General features: G+C 41.2%; 1 protein-coding gene across 2 annotated transcripts in view; it reads right to left on the reverse strand.

The window, feature by feature from the left end:
• Positions 1–2503: 2503 nt before the first annotated feature.
• The window catches only part of DOK5 (docking protein 5), a 44369-nt gene continuing 22868 nt past the window's right edge, over positions 2504–24004 (reverse strand). Inside the window, exons 3-8 of one of the 2 annotated variants that reach the window (XM_005147563.3) lie at positions 14899–15013; positions 14680–14799; positions 13756–13945; positions 12169–12304; positions 5899–6019; positions 2504–3116 (exon numbers count right to left, since the gene is read on the reverse strand). In XM_005147563.3, the coding sequence (XP_005147620.1) occupies positions 3049–3116; positions 5899–6019; positions 12169–12304; positions 13756–13945; positions 14680–14799; positions 14899–15013 (750 nt within the window). In that variant the 3' untranslated portion in view covers positions 2504–3048. Of the gene's footprint in view, positions 3117–5898; positions 6020–12168; positions 12305–13755; positions 13946–14679; positions 14821–14898; positions 15014–24004 lie in introns of both variants that reach the window. The other variant, XM_031047647.2, reaches the window with a different exon arrangement.

Consider the following 24004-nt stretch of genomic DNA (forward strand, 5'->3'; position numbering starts at 1 on the left):
ATCATATCAGTATGGTGCAGAGCTTGCTGTACAGTCTGAACAGCCCAGCTCCCAACAACTGAAAAGACCTTTCCCTCACCATAAATAAAGCCACTAATACAGAAGCAGCAAACCCTGTCCTAATGACAGCTAATGACCTTGCTAACAAAGCCAGTCAGCAATGATGCAAAAATTAAGTATCCTAATTTGTTGGTACCACAAATTAAAACAAAGCAGCTTCTTGATATTGTGTCATACACACACAGTAATTCAAAGCAAAGCTACTTCTAGGCATCTTTTTCATCCTTCACAGGCAGTTTCAGTGGAAAGAATAGTATCAGAGCTAGCTGATTTAATGACCCTTCATTTAAAGGCCAAGGTTATAGCAGCTTTTTTTGTCTTCTTTGTAATTGGACTGTTCAACCACAGATAGTCTTACCATATCAATCACTGCATGAGTGAAAGGTGAATAAAAGCATTTACTGAACTGTCATATCCATGATAAAACAACAGATGCTGTCAGCTCTAAAGGGAATCCATTACAGAAGTAAACCTGAAAGATAAAAACCTATTAGTCGTAACATGCTTTTCAACCCTTATGTTAGCAGTTCAGCTTTGAAATAAAGTGAACATAGTCCTTATTTACAATAAATTAATCTTATCTTCGCACTATGGTATGTCTTAACCAATGATGGTATAGTGATTTATTTTTCCTTTTTTTCTGTATTTCCAGAATCATGTTTACCTTCACCACACTCATTGATTTGCTTCTTTGAAAGCCTCCCTCATCTCCAGTTCCATTACTATGACCCTTGGATGCAGAAACCAAACATCTTACCTTTTCCCAGTGTTTTACTTCAATAATTGATGATATGTTTATCAAAGAGCTATATAGATGCTAAACCCAAAACCAGTTAAAGAAAAAGATTTTACTGTTACCTCAGGACACTAAAAACCAGAAAAGCTGAATTGACTTAGAAACATTGTCTCCTTCCTTACTCCTGGAAAGAAAGTCTGTTATAAAGGAAGGTAAAGACATTATACACTGCAAGTCAGGAGCTGAACTATTCCACTGTAGTGGGGCACAGGTATTTGTAGTAGCCAAGCACATTAAACTTGAGATCAGCCACCACACAGGACTCCAGCCCTGCCAGGCTTAAGTAGAGCAGAATTACTTCAGCTGTCTTGAAAACTTAATGCTTTCACATTTCTTTATGACACTTACTTGTTTTGCAGCAACATGGCCTTTTTGCCTTATGTTCCACTTGTAATCCATAATAACCCTTATATCCCTTTCTAAAGGGCTGCTATCTTGCTTCTCTTCCCATTATGTGTTTGTGAAGTCAATTAACCTTGCTTATAGCACTCGTCCCTATCAAATTTATTTTGTATTCTAATCTTGTATTCCTGTGTCTTTCCTCCTCATTTTATAGATGTGCAGTTTTAATAAGCACACTCCCTATTGTTCCATCCAACTGATTAACCATGACTGGAAGCAGACCCAGAACTGCACGCCACTCTGGATACCCTCCTCCAGAGCTGAACACTGACAGCATCTCTGAGTACAGCCCACTGCAACTATGAGTATAGTTTTGAAATCTCCTTTCAGTCATCATATTGGTCATGATCAACGGCATGCCCTCGCAGTCTGCTCTGGAATTCCATATTCAGAATTAAAAGCCAAGATATTTGCTATTTTTACTTAAACCATAAGAACATTACCTCTGTCATATGAGAAAATGAGTCTGTGCTGACTCATTTCTACAAACATGAACAAATGAAGCTCATTCTCTACTAACCTACTATAGCTATTGCATTCTTCTACTTTTCTTCCAAGATACCTGCTGAAACCTTAGCTGCTAACATTATTTGTATCAAATACTTATTTCAATTAAAAATATGCAGAGACCATATCCCCCTCTGGCACAATCACAATAAAACCTAGTCCTTAAGCTTGTTAAGTGAACAGGACTAAGATGCTTACAACCAATCTGACTTGTAATCTGATGAGGCATTCTTACTCAGAGCTTGTTAACAATATGATTTAACTACACCTCGCTAAGCACAGTACTTCATTTGCATCCGGGTGTTCCTGTTTACAGCTGTTACACATTTTCTGACCATTTGGTACAGCACACAGTAGTCAACCATGCTATTTTTGAAGAGTTTGTTTGCTGTTAAATTAAGATGCTGGTGCCAATCTATTAAAGTAATACCTAACACAAATGCTGTCACAAAACAGAAAAATCAGCTTTCTGCCCCAGAATAGTTTGTGGCACTGTGAGAGTAGTAACTCTGTTTCACTAGAACACTCAACAGGTGGTTATATGGCTTTAGATGTGGATGGGGGATCCACAGCAAACCACTATCCCTATCCATCTGTCCTTCCTTTCTTCCACTGTTGTAGTGGCTCCACAACAACTCTGTTCATGATGCTGGTAATGATGACAAAAAGCACTGTAAAAATTAAGTGGGACTTTTTTATTTCAAGCATTTACAGAGATGGAAATAAATACAGGAAATAGAAGATAGAGAGGGTGCTTTTAAAAGAAATCAATCAAGTCTTCATCAGGCTTCAAACAGGAAAAAATGCATCCAATAGCTGCTTAAAACTGGCCACCATTTCAAAGGTCAAGGATTAGGCTGAACAATAATGTAAATAACTAAAGATAAGCATTACAACAAACAAGGATGACACAGCTGACATCAGTGAACACACAGCTGTAATAGACAAATAGAACCACACTACAACAGAAGAGTCTCATATTTACAACATAGTTTACAACATTGCTATCATACAAAAACATTTGGAAATATTTAGGGAGTGATTTCTTCTCTGTCCAGCTGTCAGATATAAAAGATACACTGGAGGGTTTGCTGGGGTTTTTTTCCAATATAGTTTTAGCTTTTGGCAAAGTTTAAAAAAAAAAGACAAAAACCCTTTGTATTGCAAGAATTTTTCATCCAACCGAACTTTTCCATGTTTGCATTCTTGTTTATCATCATCACTGTCATCCACTGGGGCAGTCTGTCAGAAGACAAAGACTTTGTAAAGTTCTTTGCAGTCCTTTATCGATGCTCTGACCTGTAGGTTGGAAAAGTGTCCGTGCGATGAAGCTTCACTGGGCTAGAAACATCTTCACCAAGTCAGATGCAAAAGAAACCCAGAACAATACTCAGTAAGACACAGATATCTTATTCAGCATTTTATAAAGGACTATGTGAACTAAAGATTACAGCCTTTTAATTCAACCCATCTCTGCTTAATCTGCTGCTCCACCTCAGAAACATCTCCAACTCAGATTTTCTTTCCCAATTCCTTAACATTAGAAAGTTGTACAAAGCAAATTAAATTTTTAAAAGTTCTGACTTTGCATTTTACATATACAAAGCACTTTAGCTCACAAAATCAGCATCAGCTCTTTCCCACATATTACAAAAGAGGACAAGTGCCAACTCAGAGATCGTAAATTCCAACTTTGATGGAAAATTTTTTTGCAATACAAAGTTTTCAGGTGCCTCTACCATTGAGTCAGCAAAATACTGCTTCTTTTCCATTATATGACTCACTAAAACAATGGTCTTATATTTCTTTTTCCAGTAGCAATTGAAGCATAACAAGATTTTGGCAACCTAATGTAATTAGAGGTGCTCTGTGTACTACTGAAGGAGTAGCCTTGACTGCTGAACAACACAAGGACTTCAGTGTCTTTCCTAATTACAACGTTGGCTGTATGTCTTACTTACTTTACAAAGACTTTTACCCCATTCTCATGACGACAGGCTCCTGGGATCCTTTTTCTCCAGCTTAACAAGCAAGCTATTTTCTAAATATAAAACAGGTGGGGTTTACCCATACAGTCTATTTATCTTGTGTCAACTCAATGGTGAATTGTTGCTTTAATAAAGGACTCTATAGTGACGCACAGTAAAAGACCAATCCACTGATTGTGTCAGAGTGCTGCAAGCAGCCTTGTTCTCGTGTGCCACAGGCTGCCACCAGCAGGTCATCTTCCCATGCCCTAATTTATTGAACAAATGTGAACAGGCATGTAAGTGCTGCTTTCATTGTTCCTCCTCCCCCTGGAGCCTTTGCCGGGTGCAGCTGGGGCTTTTCATGTGCTGCCTGCCCCCTCTAGCGTTGAGAAAAGGAAAAAGAAGCAGCTTTTATCTTGCTGAAAATGAGAGGACCAGAATGGAATATGGCTGCGTACGTCAGGGCTGCCGGAGCTTGTAATTTTTAATCACAGCTTCTGACAGTCGGTGCTTTGGAGCTTTACTAAAATCTCCAGCTTTATTAAAAAAAAAAACGTAAAATAAATGTCTGTCTTTCATTATTCGTTGAGAAACTCCTAGCGTCTGAGGAGGACAAAAAAGGCACACACACAAAAAAAAAGAGAGGCTAAAAGTTTTCCAAACCAGAATGTTTTAAAATATCTGCCTAGTGATTGCTGAACAGTTGGTGTTAAGCAAAGGATATCTCCATGGTGGTTCTACAAAGCCCTGCCAGCCCCTGAGGTTTCCTGCTAAACACAGATTTACCCAGGGGGGTTTTAGCAGGATAAGCACCAAGAGCAGGGCTGTCCCGTGGAGCAGCACACACCAGCCCTGACCTTTAGGGATGACAGAGAAATCAAGCCATACCCTGGCAGGTTGATTCAGTTTCTAATGCCCCTAAAATGAAGGGATACTACTTCAGTTCATCTTTATCATCCAAATGTTTAATCAAGCTCAGCCTTTATTCTGTACGTTGTGAGAATAAAGTTATGGTGGATATTGGCTCTTTCCACTCCATGTTCCAGGCTGATGCACTTGTACAAAGTCTTTAATCTGTTTTCTGATGACTTCTCTAATGCCCTGATCCTGACATCACAACTCTGCAACACCAACTTCCATACAAACACTAACTCAGCCAATCCACATAGCTTAGAGTGGAAGAGTGTGTTTTGAAACACAAATGGGGTGCTGCTGTTTAAGTACATGACTATGAGATGCTGACTTTGGATCAGCTCCTCAGAGGTACTGAGCACCTCCACCTCCCACTCTAAGGGTGCCTCTGGGGAAACCAGCTCAGAGCAACAACACCACACATTGGGAGCTGCAGTTCTCAGTCTTTCGGGAGACTGAAGTTCAGGTTTGAAACACAGGGGCATGGACGGCTCCCGCCAGCGCTGCAGCAAACCCCACTGGGCACCCTTCCCGCAGCAGGGTGTGCTTCCCCTCCATACCCCCCGTGAATCCACTGACCACTAGATGTCCCTTGGTGACCACACTGCAGCCTGGGAAGGTTTTCAGGTATGAGGTGACAGAGCTGTGCTGCCTGTGGGCTGACAGCAAACAGGGGATCTGGAGAAGCCATCTGCCCATCGTCAGGCCAGGCTGCCATGCACGGTGGCAGCACTGCAGCTGTTCAAGCAACAGTTTTCTCCAGCTACTTATCATAGCCATTTCCTTTTACTTTCCCTAATTCAGCTGGTTTTGAGGATGCAGTTTTGGTTGAATATACACAAAATGAATAATGAAGACTGCGTCATTCTTCCTATGAGGCAGCCATCCAAAGGAGAAAGGAGTCAAATGGTTATAAGTCTGGCAAGCAAAAATCAGGTGCCATTAAAGAATTTGGTAGCAGAAAGGATTGGGCAACCTTGGTAACTGGCCATCCTGTAAAAACTGTCAGAAAACTTGTCAAATGAAGGATCCCTCTCCAAGGGGAAGAAAGGCACTTCCTGATTATAAACCCCTCTGCCAAGGTGTCCATCTTAAGGTGGGATATGCCCTTCCCTCCATCAACCAGACAGCAGTGGCAACTTGCTTAAGTGAACATCAGCCTTCCGTGAGCTGGACAGATAACTGAAATGATTCAACAACGAATGCCCTGATCTGATTTGTGCATTAAGTCTTCCCACCCCAGCCCCTTACCTTGCAGACCATACAGCTTGCCAGTGCTGTGCTGTCGCGTGATGTGCTGCCAGTAGGCGCTGCGGGGCAAGGGCACCATGGTGCTGAGGGACACGGCTCGCTCGCTCATTTTCATCTGAAGCTGCAAAGCAATAAACCGATGTGAAGGAGACTGAGAATAGCACGGCTACAGGCTGCAAAAGGCTCCTAACGATAGAGCCAGCACAGCCTCTCCCTCGTTCCATCTCCCACCCTGCACAAGCAGCAGTGACTAGGTCAGGGGTTAGTCTCCATAGGCACACACCACTCAGGTTAGGATGCCACACTGCTGTTGCACACCAAAGCTCACCTTGGTGCTGCCCTGGTCCTGGGCTAGCACTGCTTCCCCTGAAGGGAGTTGTAACTCAAGCAGCTGAAACAGAAACTGAGGATCAGCAGAAGGCAGAAGAAGGCTGGTATGCTTCCCCTTTAGCTGCAAAGGCATCAGAGGGTCTTCCCAGCTACGCAAGCAACTTCCCAAAGCTAAATACAGCTTCAGAACACTGAGAACCTGATGGGGCATGTTTCACATGGGTAAGGACAAGTTGTTCTTGTTAGATTTGAAGCACTTTCTATTCACCTCTGCTACATCTGAGGAACATATCAGGTGAATGGCATGGGAGTTCAACTGCATCCTTCAGCTAGACTGCTTGAAGGTATGCTGGGAGGAGGGCACGTGGGCTGCAGTGCATTGCTGGCAGCCCCATCTCACACCTTCCCCTCCATACAGGGCCTTCAGCTATGTTTTCTTACATAATCACAGCCTCTTGTTATTTGTACTAAACACAAAAATACACAAGAACTGACTACTTTAAGCCATTTATTTCCCCATTAATTCAATAAGATGTATATACGAGCTAATAAAAATATTTGAATTTCACCAAAAGCCACACAGTGCAGTTCAAATTCTCCTCCCACAGCTCAGGAACAAATCAGTTCAAACACACCAAAACTGCACTTGACTTAGCCAATTTATAAAGACAGCTGTTTGCAAAAGGGTTTTACACATTAGTTTTATGAAACCTGAGGTGAAAGAACCTTTTACAAGACGATCAGTATATTTTAGAGCAAAATCAAACAGGTGAAGCAAGCATAGAAAAGAGGGGAAGGCTGGCTGCATCTGAACAGACCCATTTCCAAGTTACTTAGAGGTTTCATCTACCTTCAGCTTAGTCCTTGCACGGTGGACACTGTGCCTGTGATGAGAAGGCAAAGCAAAACGAAACCCAGATCAACTTGTGCTCCTAAAACACCCACCTCTGTGTCAGCTGGGTGTGAGTCACTGCAGCACACAAGGTTCCACCTACATCACACAGTGTATTTCTACAGCTCCTTCACTAGAGCCCTGACACCCTTCACAGTGTCATCACACACACCTCAGCACCATGGAAACAAACAAGGAGGGATCTTTTACTGGGAATAAAAATCAGCAGACCATTGTGAGGATGGCATTTCCCTGTAGATGCCATTTTTGGTGGTTCCATTTGGCCGGTTGGACAGCAAGCTAAGGCACTTCAAGCAACAGCCTTAACTGTCAGGAGTGCAAAAGTCTATCCTGGCAGGAAAGAAAGAGGCACAGCTAGAGAAATGTTAGATAAAGATGCAGAGAAAGGCCAGCAAGGGTGACCCTCCTGAACTCAATCAGCAGGGGGAAGAATTAAAAACCCCACAGCTGGAGATAAGAATTAGCATGTCATGTCCTGAATTCACCGCACTTCATCAAACCACCTCGGACTGCAAGCAAAAGCAGCTTTAATGATGATTGATTTCATTCTCACAATTAACCTACTGTATCTCTGCAGCAACAGAAAGAGGAGGAATAACTTGCTAATGACCTGGCTTTATGCTGCAGAGGTACCCGGCACTATAAGCAGGTCAAAAGCAGCCAGAATTGATATGCTGGAACACGCGTGAGCAACGTGCTGGGAGCAGAGCACAATGTGGGACACATGGCTCCACATAGCAAACTATTTGTTGTATTAATAATAACTGGAGGGCATCAACGTGGAGCCTCTCGCCCTCTTCTGCCCAGGGGAGAAGGAGCATGCTGACTCCGGAAAGGAGATAAGCATCCCCAGAGCAGTCTGAATGCAACTCCCTGTACGCATGGCAGGGATCAAGTTATGTTAAGCCGCTGTCAAACCAAAGAAGCAGCAACAGTGTCAGAAGCAACGAGGGACAACACAAAGCCACCTGCAGCTCTGGTGGCTAAGAGAGATCCACAGAGGAAGGGATTGAGGATGAGGAAGAGGAAGCTAATGCTGAGAGCATCTGGGGAGTTGCTGTGCAACCTCCTGTCACCCAGATGAGATACGGACAGAGGTGTACACCAAGGCAGTTTGCTGAGGCTCTGCACAGCTCCAGGTCAAACACAGGGTGAGGCTGGCTCCCAGAAGGTTGAGTATTTTCCTTCTTGGAACCCACCTTAACAAGTTGGCAAAAATGCACTAAAAATATTTAAAGAAAAAAAAAAGTAGAGGTACTGCTAAAAAAAAAAACCCAAACCACCAAAAAAAACCCCACATGCAACACAAAAACCCCTCAAAAGCCTTTAAAAGAAACACCTGCACACCAGTGTTCTCTCAAGGTAGCTGTGAACATGGCTCCAAAAGGAAAGAAAAGAAAGAGGATTAAAGATTTTGCTAGGTTTGGTTGGTTACCTAATGCTGGACAATCCTATTTTCAAAGAACAACTTGCTCTCGGTAAGCCTTCATCTTGAGATCCCCAGCTGGAGAAGTTTGCACGCACTGTGCTTTTGAGGGGTTCTTCTTTCCAGGGAAACAAATTTAAGTAATCCAAATCAATTAGAACAATAACTGCTTAAGAACCATTTGCTAAATTCATTACAGCAAAACTACAGAATGGTGGCTAAGAGAAACAACTTCGGTAATTGAAGGGCACTAATGCTGCTACTTTGACTCCTACCCATCTTACACCAATACTCACTATTCTTATGTCAAAAGTAAGTGAGTAGCATTTCTACTCTTAATTATGGATCTCTGTGGAAATGGCAAAAGATAGCAGCAGCCTGGACAAAAGCACATCAGGTGGATCACACTTGAGTTGCTGAGAGGGGAAGAAATCAGGGAATGTTGCTGATAAACCAGCTGATAGTAGCTTTCTATGGAGCATGGAGCTTTAGCTGCCAAAACCAGGAAGTTTGCAGTTATTACTTCTTAGTGACGTGTCAAGTTGTAATGGCTTTTTTAAAGCAACCTGACCTGAGAGCAAGCATAAATCACAGCACTGCTCCCGTGAGTCTGCACAGCAAATACGCATGGAAATATAACCTGAATAGTTATTTTCTTTCCATTGTCTGGCAATGGAAAAGTGAAAGAAATAAAACAGCTGGATGTGATGAGCTACCAAATGATCAGAAAGGCTTCATGCATCACCAAGGAAAGACATCTCTTTCTTCCCTTTAAAAGAAAAAAGGGAGAGGTCTTTGAATTCACTGAAAAGGAAAGGAAACTAAATGAAACCAACTCATGCAAGTGTCACTGACTCTGGTCAGCATATGCTCAGACCTTGGCAGCAAGCAACAGCACATTAACAGAAAGTGTCAGGGTGAGGTTCCCAAGCTGAAGAACCACTACTGTGTCAATTTCTCACATGCATTTCAAGAGCCAGAGCCAGTTATAATCACAAACTGAACCAACATACGGTAACATAAAGAGTGACTGCTAGGGAGGTGACAGACACATTATAGCCCACATTCTCAACAGTACTTGGCAGCTTTATTTCACTCTAGCAGCACGGGATATTCAGCTGAGGTTTTCTGGTGGGGTTTTTTTTTTGTGCACAGGCTCCAGAAGCCCTCAGAAGCTTAATACCATCTTCACCCTGGTCTGGGATAATCATAGCACTGATGTAGCAGTAGTTAGGACTACAGGAGCAAACAGAAGACATGCAGTGTAGACTTCATTTCTCAACACCCTATCTCCTGCCTTCTTTTATTTACTCTTTCTGTAAATAAAAGCTCAAGCTTCACTAATGTAAAAATTCACAGGGTAAATAATTCTTGGAGATAGAAATCACATAGACAGGCAAGCGTGAAGCGCAGGCATCTCGAATGAACTCCTTGTTGAGGCATTCAAAAGCAGGATAAAAATACAGAGCAAATCACTCACTGTGAACAAAGATGTTCTTTACAAATATTTTGTCATCAGCAAAAGAAGCCTTCTGAGTCTACACTGATACAATGATGCTCTGCATAAACTTCTAAATCTGACTATCCTTGAACTCCAGAGAAGCCACCAAGTCTCACTACTTCGGAACCAGACAGTGTTTCTATGACAAACTTGGGAATATTTGGGGCATATGAACTTCTATTATATTCTGCTACTAAAGTACAAGACTTTCCATTCACCATTCCATTCCAAAAGGAATATGTTCTTAACCCGCACTCTAGCATCCATAAAACTAGATTTAGGGTCTATGGTTGGATGCTGTTCATGAAAAGCTTTTAGAGGTTGTGCAGCTGCTCTCTATTGAAATCTACAGCAACTGCACATCTGTTGAGTCTACTGGCATTTCTAAGATGGAAATTTTACAGTACAACATCAGACATCATCTATTAAAGATGCTATTACACAAATGTAAAACCAATGAATATTAAATTGCCTGTAAGCCTACTCCCTATTTCTACAGAACTTATCCCTGGGTTTTGAAAATGAAGCTATGCTCTCAACAGGTTACTCCATTGCTTCTGATCCTGGTGGGCTACAAATGTTAGCTAGTTATGCTGATTTAGCCTAGGTTAATTTTAATCTGCTTAATTTAGTTGGTGTTGAGTACTTGTATCATCTACCCATCTGTCTCAACTCAGATAATTTAGGATATTTTTGAACACAAACTCCCTTCGTTAACTAGAACTAAAAGGTTCTTGGTTTTAAAGAAAAGTCAAAAGCAGCGAAGATGGTGTTAGATGATACTTTACTGGGAAAGGGAAAAATACCAGTGCTTCTGGCTGCAGTATTTACCTGCTAGTTCTACTGCTTTTACAAGCAAGCAAGCAAAGTGACAAGCTCTTCCTAGTACACCTGGAAATACTTGGAAAGCATGTGATCCAAACAGACACAGGGCAGAGGCTGTCCCATGAAAGGCTCCAAGTTAGTACTTCATCCTCAGAGACATAGTGCTCTCTCTCTTGGGCTTTACAGAAGGGAACACATTGTAATGACACTAGCCAGAAGTTAACAGAGCAGCACACTGGTATACCACACTACCTAAATATATATATATTTTATTTACATATAAAACACTAACTAGGCTCTTTCCTATTGAAAGTAAAAGCATTGCACAACCCAGATAGAAACAGACTTGAATTTTCCTCACTTTCCCATATCATTTACTATAGAATCACAGAACCGTAGAATAGATTGGGTTGAAAAGGACCTTATGATCATCTAGTTCCAACCCCCTGCCATGGGCAGGGACACCTCACACTAGACAAAGTCACCAAGGGCTCTGTCCAACCTGGACTTGAACACTGCCAGGTATGGAGCATTCATAACTTCCTTGGGCAACCCATTCCAGTGCCTCACCACCCTCACAGTAAAGAACTTTTTCCTTATATCTAATCTAAACTTCCCCTGGTTATGTGAAAGTTAATAAGAGCCTGATACACATTAGCTGCAAGTGCCCTAAACTGTCTGCCTTAGATAGAATGCTTTTGGAGATCCCACACTATCTTTTCTCAATCTCTATGTTAGCTTTGCATCTTACACTTCTATATGGGTTGTAAAACAAGTTCTAGATACAAAAAGCACTTGTGGAAAACAGACATCCATGGAGAGATCAGACAAACATCTTGTCCTCACCCTTAGTTTAATCTGAACCATATGACTCCTTCCAAATCATCCTTGGAGTGTAGACATCAATTAGTAAATGTAAAACTGAGCATGAGCCACAACATCTTGCAAATAGATTGATGAAAAATGCTTCCAAACAAACTCATGATGCTGATTAATCAAAGGAACCTAATGAGAATGTGCACTGACAGGAGCTTATCATCTCTGTATTGATTCACACTTCGTGATAGCTTTGCAAACACAAAAATCAAGCATGAAGTTCCCTGTTTTGATTCTTGAAAAGCAGTCCCAGTTTATAAATCTATCACCCTAACTGTAATCAGGCACAATTTAATAAAAGCAATAATCAGACAGCTTACTATCTATGAATCAAAACTTAAGATCACATATTGTTAGTTGTGCTCACTGTGAAGCAACAAACATAACAAGCAGCCGTACCATTGAATTTTTCACACTCTGCAACAAGCGCTCGTGTTGCTCTGCTATGGCTAAAGCAGCCGAGTGAACCTTCTGATAGATTGCTTCCCCATCTCTGGTCTGAAAGATGAATAGTCCTTCTCCTGTGTCACACATCCTGCCAAAGCAAGAACAGATGGGATCCAAGTGTGAGATTTAAGTTTACAGGAGCAAGCAAAAGTTTATCAAGCTGATCTAGAAGTGCTATTGTACAAGCAGTAAGAAAACAGAGGTTGCTGAAATATGGAACAAAGTTACTTAAGCCTTTGCTTATGGGTCTTTGCAGCCCTGGTCCAACCTTGCTGTTTTAGCCTACATTTGTATTGCTCTCACCAAGCAGAGATTCATCTAAGTACCACTGATCTATCTTAAGTGTTTAAGCTCTAGAGAGATCATGCACAAGACACAGATTTTTAATACTTAGACTCCATCTCAAATCTGTGCCAGGTGGGATTTTCTTCCCATTGCAGGCTTTTAACACTGCCTGTAATGAGCTTTGCAGAGTTTTGTCTTCCACCTGAAACAATAAATATCTATCCTCAGTATCCCAACTGCATTGTCCTATCCTGGTTAATGAATAACCAGCTAAATAAAAATGTATCCTTTCCCTCCACCAAGGGGGGTTATTCTGTAGTAATATGGAAGATGGATATTTAAACACTCTTCCCTTTCCAGATAAGTTAATTATATCATCTGTTTCTTTTACTACTGTAATTCTTTCATGTGCTCATCCAAAATAATGCATCCATATCCTTTAGACAGGATTTGATAGCTCAATAAACAAGTGCTCCAAATTCAGCCAGCCAAAGACTTCAGCTCATTAAAACTGAGCTGTAGGAAGCAATACAGAACATCATCTCTAAAACAAGGAATTGCATTCAAATTTCTTACAAATTTATTTGTCAAAAAGATGGAAACCGGTAATCCACTGAATGGAGAAAGAGGAGTTCCTGCTCCATTACTTCAGTTTGTTTTGGGGAGAAAACTTGGCACTCATTGCTCTCAGCTTCAAATCCTACTTCCAGTACAGAACCCATAACTTTGTACCCAAAGGGTACATGATATTCACCCCTTCTTCCCAGATCTGTCTGTCCAATTCTCTGTCTCATATATAGCTTTACTGAAGAACAACCCTATACAGTAATATACAATGCTGCCAGCCTCCACCCCTGCAAACCCTTGGGATACCTCAACTCCTCCACCCCCATCCTCAGGCACTTTTATTTAGCAACTGCTTCTTTTCAGGCTGCAACCTGGGATTAAGAGAGGTTTTTTATTTGGTTTTATTTTTGTTTCAATTTTTACCACATATTTTAACATATAAATTATTGTATGTAGTATATCATTACATGAATATAAATTAATATAAATATATATTAAATTTATATATATAAATAATTTCTATATTAAATATATGGTAAATATATACATATAAAATAGATATATTTTTAGCAGAGGGTACAGATTAGACTCTGTTTGAAGATAAGCTCTCATGTCTTTCAACACCATGCAGAAGTGATCCAGAGCACCACCGAAGAAAGCAATGCAATGTAGTGAACACAGACCTACCTCCCAGCTTCAAACGTGAACCAAGAGGGGTCCCGTCCGTAGCGTCGGAGGGCACTTAATGGCCAAGAGACGAGTTTTACTCTGGGATTCTGGATGTCCCAAAGACAGATATTCTCAAATGTTATCTGCAAGGTACATTCCCCATGCACATCTAAATTAGGGGATGGCATCAAATACACATTGAATCTCTCTGGGAGAAAAACAAAAGGTTAGTCTAAAATCCCTGCCCATTAAATGTGCAATTCATTAAAGGAATTTCCTGTTTTCGATATCTAAGATAAGATCTTATTTCCACTTAGAACACTTAATTCAAAAACAAAGAGTCAAATCCTTCCAGTAACCCAATAAACTTTATGGCTAGGCCAGTCAGAATGCTGCATTCCTAGGGTATCAAACATTTGTGCACGCATTCAGACACTGAAGAGAATGGCACCATCATTACCCTGATATTTGCAAACAATTACTAAAATTGTGTGCATAAATAAATACATTGCAATTGCATTTCTGCATGTAACCAGTTCATTTGCATAGGAAAGTGAAGTAGCCATGGGCTCAGGTTTTGCATGCAATTACTGTTATGGATTTGCTTTACAATGCTGCCAAAGAGCCCCAGTCACAGATTGAAACTGTTGTACAGACATCATACAAGAATACACAAACAAAAGATAGTCCCCATCTTCAAGAGCAACTAACTTGTCTCCGAAAGTGCTTCTCCATTACCTTACTTATTATCTCTTGTAGCAATTAAGAACACCCAGAAGCCAAAAAGAAAAACCCAAACAAAAACAACCCTCCACAAAACAGGAAAGAAGGCTTGGAACAAACAATTTTGCTTCATTTTACTTCTGATATTCACGAGCATAGTCCAAAAGACTTAAAAATGGTGCAAATAAAGATTTAAAAGGTCAACATTTATGTACCTACCACTCTGCTCCCTCTCTACTCCAGATGCCAGCAAGTCAGGCTCTCCAAGGCTAATGTCATTAATCCGCGTTTCAAGACACTCCATCTGCAGCACCTTGCACCACTCATCTGCCTCAAGTTCTGTATAAATGCCCAGAAAATCTGTGTGTAGGTATATAATGCATTTATAATTTCACAATTAATGCTGTGTTTGCTAATGTGCGTTGCCATTTTACCCACCTGACTCACAAGCAAAGGTTTTTGATGTGTCATCATTAAAATAAATTCCAACAGCATGCTTCTTTGTGCTTTTTGGCATTCGTAATATATTCTTCACATTATTGAGCTCTGTGACCTGGAAAAGCACAAGTTAGAGTTTTACTTAGGAGCTTGAAAAGACACATATCCATTATTGACTAGAGAAGGAGACGAAAGAATAATATCTAACAAAAAGCACAAAGGAACATGCTTAGACAATCAGTCTGAAGTCCCTGGATGATGAAGCAGTCACATTGTCCGGTTCTCTCTTGTCTGTACATGAGCTTCAGTGCAATACCATCTGAGCAGGATTTTAGCCAAGAGGCAGATGGAATCAACGTTCACTCCAGGTTGAGAAATATTTACATGAAGAACATGAGAAAGACCAACCTGATGTAGCAGAAGCAGAGGAAGGTGAAGATAAAAACTTAAAGGATTCGCCTATTTGGAGGAGCAAGTCCAGTTCCAGTACAGCTTTCATCATGGAGGACAAAACTGTAAGAATGGTGAAAAGCTGCTCTCTAAATTAGTTTTTTGATGGGAAGTTAAGGATTTGTTAAAGTGGTCCACTTAAAAAAGCACAGTTTTAGTTATTAGAAAGCTTTTTAGCACTAAAGATTCACAGACTTGTAATCACAGATTTCTGTTGCTTGGCTGCCAAAAAGCGATTGGAAAAACAGCTTTCATGCCAAAAAAATAAACATGTATCTGTTTCCCTGCATACAGCTTTAGTAAATACATACTGCAGTTGCTCCATGTTTCTAATATCTACTTTTCACCTTCACAACCACAAGTAACACTCTTAAATTCGACTGAGGAGGAAATTTTCATTATTTAAATTCCTTTTAATATAAGGCTCCCACCCAGAGCCTTGTATTAAGGAATCAGGAAATTATATTCAGATATTCATTATCAGAAAATATTTCACTGATTCTTTAACGCAGTAGGGGTTGAGGAGAGAGAAAGAGGGGGAATTTAGCAGAAATGTTCCCAAAGTTGTACAACCTAACAACTTGACTACATTGGTCTCCCTAGTTCTGTGGAATAGCCTCATATCAAACTGCGTCAACTCTAAACAAAGAAATGCAGCAATTGTCTCACAGATAGGACTGTGTATTACAGTGTAAAGAGTAATCAGTGCTGTAGGGTCTAGCAACAGAAAGCACTCCTCTGGAGCATCTTGGGATCACCAGCACAACCCCCTCCATCTCTCTGGCCCTTCATCCTAAATCTCTTTCTTGGGGTCATTTTATTGCCTATTCTCTGGCAGCAGGGAAGAACAGGCAGCCAAACCTCCCAAAAGGAAACCTTCCTGTGAATGGAAGGAACAAAGAGCAGCTGGTGGGAAAAATAAAAACAAATAATAGATCCAATGTCTGGGAACTCATTTTATGGGCAGTAGGCAGAAGGAAATAATGGAAAGAATATCCCCAGGGGAACATGCCAAACCTTCTGCAAGAGGTTTGCAGAAACAGCCAAATTTAGCTGCCAAATTTAGAGCTCAGGTTTTTATAGCCTCCAGGTTCAAGATTTTGAGAAGTGTCAAAACTGAAACTTCCTAATTGTGATTTAATTTTGCATGAGCAGCTTTTTACTCTTCCAGGAAACCCTGTGATGGAAGCGCATCCCTCAGTGCTAACAAGGCACTGACAAACTCATTGTTAAGCATGACAAATCTGTCATAACCTATTCCCATCGTGCTCAGCACATGACAGGTCAAGCACAAATTGCCAGCTGCCAAGTTCAACTCTCATATATTTTTCTCATATGCCAAAAAAAAAAAAAGATTCAAATGCAGGAAGGAAATGTTCATTCAGGACAGCAACTACCTTGACATTTATACTGAGCACATTTACATTTTCTGCAAGTGAATGTGCTAATGAAGTTTTGTATCTACAAGCACAAAAGTTAGCAGAAGCAGAACATAGGCATACATTTTGGTAATGAATCATTCAGCTACCTAGGATTTGTCCTAATGGAAAGCTCATTTCTTAAGATCAGGCATGTCACACTCTCGCTGCTGGATATCCCAGTAATTGTCTCTAGACTGATGAAACCTGAGGATGCTGTGACAAGGCTCACTGAGCTTTATGAGGTTATGAGGTAAGCTTATGAGCTTACCTCCATGCTGGCTGAGGAGCCAAAAGCACTTCCAGCAGTTAGGAGGCTCAGCAGTACCACCTAGTCAGCTGTTGCCCATTGTGAGGGGTAGCACATGCTGTCGCAGCCCCAGGCAGGAAGACATCCTACATGGCAGTGAGTGAGGGAAAGGACACTTCACCATGTGGGATGGTGCCTGCTTCGGCAGAGTGCTGGGAAAGAAAAACCAATCAACCCACCCAAAGGGCATCACCAATGAGCCTGTGTTCAAAGCCATGCACCCCTGGGGCAGATGGGAGAGAATGTTCATAACACTGCTGGGAAACTGAGAAAGACAAGATTAAAACATTTCTTTGCCTGCCTACACCAAAATTTGCTTTTCCTGCCTACACTAAAGGAAGACATTTCTGGTCACTATTTCTTTTACTACAGTTCCAACCTTGTACACCTTACCTTCATCACTTCCACATTTACCTCCCAAGTTGCTGCAAGCTGCAACTACTGCCCAATCTCCATACATCAGCTCATAGAGTCTCTGCATCCTTGGCACAGAGAATTAATCACTCATTTCTGTACTGCTAGAAACATCCTGTACTTGCCAGTCTCTGCACTCAAGTCTCATCCCTGCCCAGACAGCATCTTCCAGCCTTGCACACTGTTTCTTAAGTGTCATATCCAAAATGCAGCTCCAGGACTACATCATCTCTGAACCCAGCCACAGCGACTGAGATTTCCTTCTGACAATGTATCAGATAATTGCAGTCCAAGGCTTCACACCAGAAGCAGCTGGTCTCTCCAACAAGGTTTACCCAGCACACAGCATAGGTCAGAAGCCACAGACATGCCTTGCAACCCAGAATTTTCTTTCTTTAGGTCACCCAGTCAAGAAAGGTTTCCCCAAATGTTACATGCAGCAGCTCCATCCTGTGGCCCAGCACAGCAATCTCACTGCTTCTCCCAAGAGAGAGTAGGCCACTTTTGCTGCAGTCAGTTCAGTGGACCATTAGGGAGCTGTGCTGCACTCAAGGTGTGGAGAAATGTGGTGGCTGGGTGACTAGACCTCATGACAGCAAAACTCACTACTCCTGCATTCCCCTTTAGAAACGACTGAACATGAAAAAGGCATAAATATAATGGCATCATTGTTTCGGAGCTGAGAATAGCAAGTTTTTTTCCTTCTTATCATAAATTCTTCTCAAAAGCCAGTTAGTTCTTGCAGTAAAGTACCTCTTTGTAATCCCAAATGCAGAGTAATATATTCCAATAGAGATTTTACAAGAATCAGCTCATGCTTGAAATCCCAAAGTTCAACATTCTGAACAGAAAAATTTAGTTTAATTTCAACATGCCTTCTCCTACATTTGCTTTTTATTACTGTACTCCTAATTATACTGTGGTATAAAGAAGACAATGCAGATTACCTAAAATATTATTTGTTTCATCTATTGCCTTTGCAGTATTCACAGTGGCCTTTTTTTGCTTTTCTGGGGTATCAACCAGCAGTTAATTCATCTAAGTGCAAACTCTCCCTAAGTCAACACATGAGAGAAGGATGAAGATAGCACGTGAAAGTGCCACTGACTTGAGCGTTAGTGGGTCTGGGTTTTCCTTAGGTCTGCAAGGTGGGTGTACAGGAAATGGAGGAAGGAAAAAGAGGCACAGAGATGGGGTGAATAATTTAATTATATGAGGATTTCTGTTTAATATGCCTATGAAGCTCTATCCTGCATCCCTTCCTCATCACCCTATCTCCGAGTGCTACATACTGGGAGAAGGGACAGAACATATCACTCCACAGCCTGCAGCACAGCAAGTCAGGTGCTTCCAGGAATCACCTTACGCTGTGTGTGAATGTGCATAGACTGCACTGCAAAGCAGTGTGCACCAAAACCACATCTGCTTTATAGCCTGGTCAAATAAAATTGCAGGCAATTTCACTCCTTGGACAATACCTTGAAGAAATACTGAAATCAAATATCATTGTGCCATTGACTTCACCGATCATCAAATCCTTTATAACTCATGTTTTAGCTTCTGAAATGGGGGGGGGGGGGGGGGGGGGGGGGAGGAGGGGAAGGTATTTATATTTGTAGAAGTGCTAGCTACAACATTTGGCAGCTTCTGGGTTATTCTGTGCTGCATTGACTGCTTGAGAGCTTTTGTATAATGGCATTTCACAGAGCATGGTCTGAAAGTCTCCACATCCATCTGAAGACTTCTTGATGGCATTTGCTTCTGTTGAGCAGCACAAGCTGACACCAAAGCACTGCCCTTTGAAGGGTGACAGACAGATAGCCCCCAGTTCTGACCCCTGACCCAGGTCCAAATGTCCACACTACTATGCACATACCCTAGTCCCTTCCCAGGCAGTTTCAGATAGATAGTTTCAGACCTAGCAGACACAAGGAGCTTAACAGATGGACAAAATCTGGCACTCTGGGACTATTTCTGAAGTCAGTGGCACAAGTGCTAGGATGCAGAAGAGTCGCCTGCATTCCATCCTTCAGCTCTTGCATACCTTTTGTCCTGGACACAACCCTGTGGCACCCAATTTTATGTCCAGCATAAAAACCCTAATGTCCTCTCTTCCCTTTAGGGGCTGCACTGCTGAAACTGCCCTCACCTTTCAGAGGTTCTCCAGGGTGGCAACAGCCCCTTCTGGCAAGGCCAAGCTGCTCCTGCTGCCAAGGCTCAACAATGCACCTGCAATCCTAAGAGAGAAGTTCTCTAAAGATCACTTGATCTCTGACACGCTGTGCCACCCAGCAAGGTGCTCCAAAACACCATCATTATCCCAGGTGCCTGAATAGCCTTCCTGTTGCTCACCCTTGTGTAACAGATGGTTCAAGTTGTCTGGCACATATGTAATGAATTCACACTGACGAAGTGGCAGGCTGCTAACATCCCCTCTACCATGCTTTTGGAGAGGAGTCAGGAGCAGACACCAAACACCTACAAATATTTGAGGCTTAAGTTTTCTTTTTTTGCATGTGTTTTTTAAATAACTCTCCTTCTGCCAGGCTCTTGTAAAACAGTGGGTTCATGGTGGGTTGAATTGATGTATGATTTATTTATCTGAGATTAATAAGTAATGCACATTTGTGAACTTACTTCTAAAAACGTGGATAAACCAAAAAATCAGTCCTAAATCAGTATTAACAGAGAAATCACAAGAATGAGATTTTGTTTGGCGTTAAAGATGTCCCTTTGCACACTTCTCCCCTTTACCTTCAAGCCTCTTTTACGTTAAGATGACAATCCATGTGATCGAAATACATTTCATCAGATTAAAACCTAAAACACTTGCAGAGCTGTGTGGTAAGAGAGTTCTGAACCAGAACAGGGATTAATCAGTCACTTCCCTACTGACAGTACCAGCAGACAGAGCTTCACCCTGACACTCAAGCAAAAACTCTTCCATCTCTCTCACTCCCTTCAAAAACATGCCAAACACATTGGTTACCAAAAATGGTCTTTAGCATTCAAACTATTGTTTGAATTCATCCATAAATCTCAAATATGGGTAGCCTTTCAGAATATAACACAAGAAAATGTATTTATTACCCACACAACTGCCACATTCAGTGGTTGTTAAGAATCTTGTGGTTTACTCTTAATTTAGGGCTTCATGGTTCTGTATTTCTTGGTTTCCTGAAAATTCTCCCCATGATGAGCACAGGTAGAACACTTCCTAGGACACCCCAGGGGAACATTTAATGGAAAATGCTGCTGCCGCTGCTGCAATTCCAGCCCAGTCTTGTTTATAAGATTTGGCTATATAGATATATATCTAAGTTACTAAGTATACATAACACACTATGATTTTAAATAGGTTTTTAAATATTTCTTCAACCTTGCCTGTATCTCCTTTCTTCAGTGGGAAAAATATGCCATTTTCCCTTGTTTACCTACAGAAGGGCACACACTGACTTATTCAAAGAAATTAAAGCCAGGAACACCCATATTTAGAGATCTGGTATTTACCATCACACTTGGGACTGCTCTTTCACTCATGGGATCAGTGGACCCATGCACAAGGTATGTCCTTCCATAATGGAAGGGCATGCACCTGCCCCACAGGCTTGCAAGGAGCCTCGCTATATGACAGCATAGTGAAGATACCAAAATATCCTGACCAGTTACTTTAATTCTTTTAAAGCCTTAAACTAAATGTTTCATTCATATTAAGTGATAGTATTCATTTAAATAAATGTTTAACAGATAGTTATTAGCAGAGTGGTCATACTTTAAACATTTAATTTGCTACCAATACGGTTTTGCATTAGCAAGCCTGGAAAACAATTACAAATTACACAATTCAATTTTCCAAATGGATTATTCCATAACTAGACAGAAAGACTGTTTAAATTACTTCTGCTGTTTCAAGGCAAGATTAATACAATCGGATTAAAACTTAGATCCCCTCAAGGAATCAGTATATTCCTGTCAGCAGTGTGCAATTAGTTGGTTTTATATTGGAATATTAAGGATTCTTCTGGCACACTGCAAAGTCAAAAGTCACTGGAAGAAATAAGAATGTCTTTTTTTCCTCCACTATTATTTTCTTAAAGCATAATGGTAATTTGTGGTTAGTATTTACATATAACAAGTGAAAACTAGACAGGTACCTGAAAGGCAACTCTGTGTAGATTCTGTAGCCTGGATCCTAATTATTTACTGTCCATTGTGGGCCCATGTGAATTAAGTGGGCAATTTGCTTTGTGTATGCAAATTTCCAGTTAACAAGCTACAGATGACTGTTCTCAGACAACCTGTATTTTAGGACACTTTAACCTTTCCACTTCTTAAAACAGAGAACAAGATGAGAAAGGATTTAAAGGTCAATATATATATATACACACACATATATAGTCCTTATTTCTTTTGTTGCTTTAGACTTTCAGTAGCAAGGATGTCAAAATGTAGCCCCACTGCAGGGCTGCAGTAGAGGACACATACATCAGGCATTCAAATGAGAACAAACTGGACCCCCCCAGTATAACAGAAGCACCACTAAGGCACCCCAGAGACACTGCTTGTGACCCAGATGTCAAGTGGGTAAAGGAGGGACCTTGACTCAATCAAGGTGCCAAGGAAATGATGTACGGTCTCAGACCACAGCAACTCAGCTCCAGTGACTGGACCGTCATGGTGCCAGCACAACAAATGCTCTTGACAGCCCTTTTCCACTAATAAACTGAAGTAACATTTGCACTGTGATTCATCACAGAAAGAAAAAAAAGCAACAAAATTAAACAATTCAACACTTCAGTGCAGGAGGCAGGTGCCAATGCAAAATTAGCTCCATTCATCATTTTAATTTTTCTACAGTTTTATGATTAATTAAACCTTTTCTGAGATTGATGGGTTAAGTGGGGGCTCCTCAGTTTTCCAGATTTGATGCTTCTTTCAACAGTGTTTGAGAACCACCTCAGAACAATGCAGGAAGTTAACAATCGCGTATCTGAAACTGGTAATCTGTAAGTGAGGTTTTCCTCTAACAGTATCATCTGTCAGACTGAACTGCGTTCATCCTTAGATTTATTAGCACAGGCTTATGACACAGTGACACTTGACATATTAACAGGACTGGCTGGGCTTCTCATTTGTAGGATTAACTTCATTGTCAGCAGCAGCGAGACGCAGCCTTCTGTCCAGGAGTGACAGAACTGGAATTCTCACAGAAAAGCCTCCACACACCATCAAGCTGTTATTATAACAGCTGCTCAGGCTGACCAAATGTGTACCAGGACAACAGCAATGACTGTCTTAGACCTCTGGGTGATGTCTTGAGTACCAAAGTCCCATTACTATTCTATGTCAAACCAGGTGACAAGTGGAGTTAGTTGAAGGCTGCCATATCAAGTTGTTTGTTGGGGTTTATTAATAATTAATTATGCTTTTTATAAGAATCAGTTCAACTACAGAGCTGCACAGAGCAGCAGAGACATGTTCTCCTTTTTCAACACCTCATATTTAATAGTTAGAAGCTGCATCATTCACCACCTTAGAATTTCACACATTTACAAAGCTTACTTAAAAAAGGAACTTGTTTTTTCCACCTGTGTTCTTTGTAAGTTAACACATTTTAGCCAGAAAATGCTATTTAATATTCATTAGCTTCCATTTCAGGAAGGTTCATTAAAACTAAACAGGATCCATCAGCTTGTATAGCTGATGACTCTACAGCTAGAGGACAGCCTCATTTAACATCACAGGGGAAAAACAGGGATACTGCAGAGCCCCATTACCAAACAGCAACACTGTGTAAGCGACAACCCACTGTCCTGCGTGATCACACTGTACTTGGTTAGCATTGCTTCATTACAGAGTGGTGAAGAGGAGTGATAAATGAGGAGAACAAACACCTATGGCAATATTCTAGGGCAGATCCCAAGAAGCCATCCAGCCTGCACCCCAGTGGCTCTCAGCAAGTACATCCACAGCATCCAGTTCCCGTGCTGCGAAGGGAGATGCCCATTTTAACAGGAGGACTAAGGGTTCCTGGCAGAAAACTCCATACTGTGTCCCATAATTTGGGTCTACATTTCAGGAACCTGAAGCAGACAGAATTTTAGGGGAGGGGCTCAGGGTGATTGGAGCTGGTAGTCTAGCTCGACAGGTCCAAGACACCAAAAGCAATGCAAGATGGATCATCTCACGTATATTCCACTTAAGACTCAGACACTAAGGCGCCTCACCTGTCCCAAAGGAGACTTAGAAAATAATAATCTATCAGTTCCCTCCAGTGCTTTCAAGAGGACACAATGCATTCAAATGTGGTTTACTCCTCCAAAAGGTAAAAATTTCTTCCCCTCTAGATATGAGGATTTAGGCCTTCATCCTGCTTGAAAGAGCCCCCAGATTTGGCCAAGTTCTAATAAAATCCACACAAAATATGTGTGGAAGACGTCTTACTGCTATGATATTTCTCAAACCTCAGTCAAAACTAGGGTTTGCTTTAGTGCCTTTATTAATGTTACAGCTC

This window comes from Melopsittacus undulatus, chromosome 10 (assembly GCF_012275295.1).
Source record: "Melopsittacus undulatus isolate bMelUnd1 chromosome 10, bMelUnd1.mat.Z, whole genome shotgun sequence".
Lineage (NCBI taxonomy): Eukaryota > Metazoa > Chordata > Aves > Psittaciformes > Psittaculidae > Melopsittacus > Melopsittacus undulatus.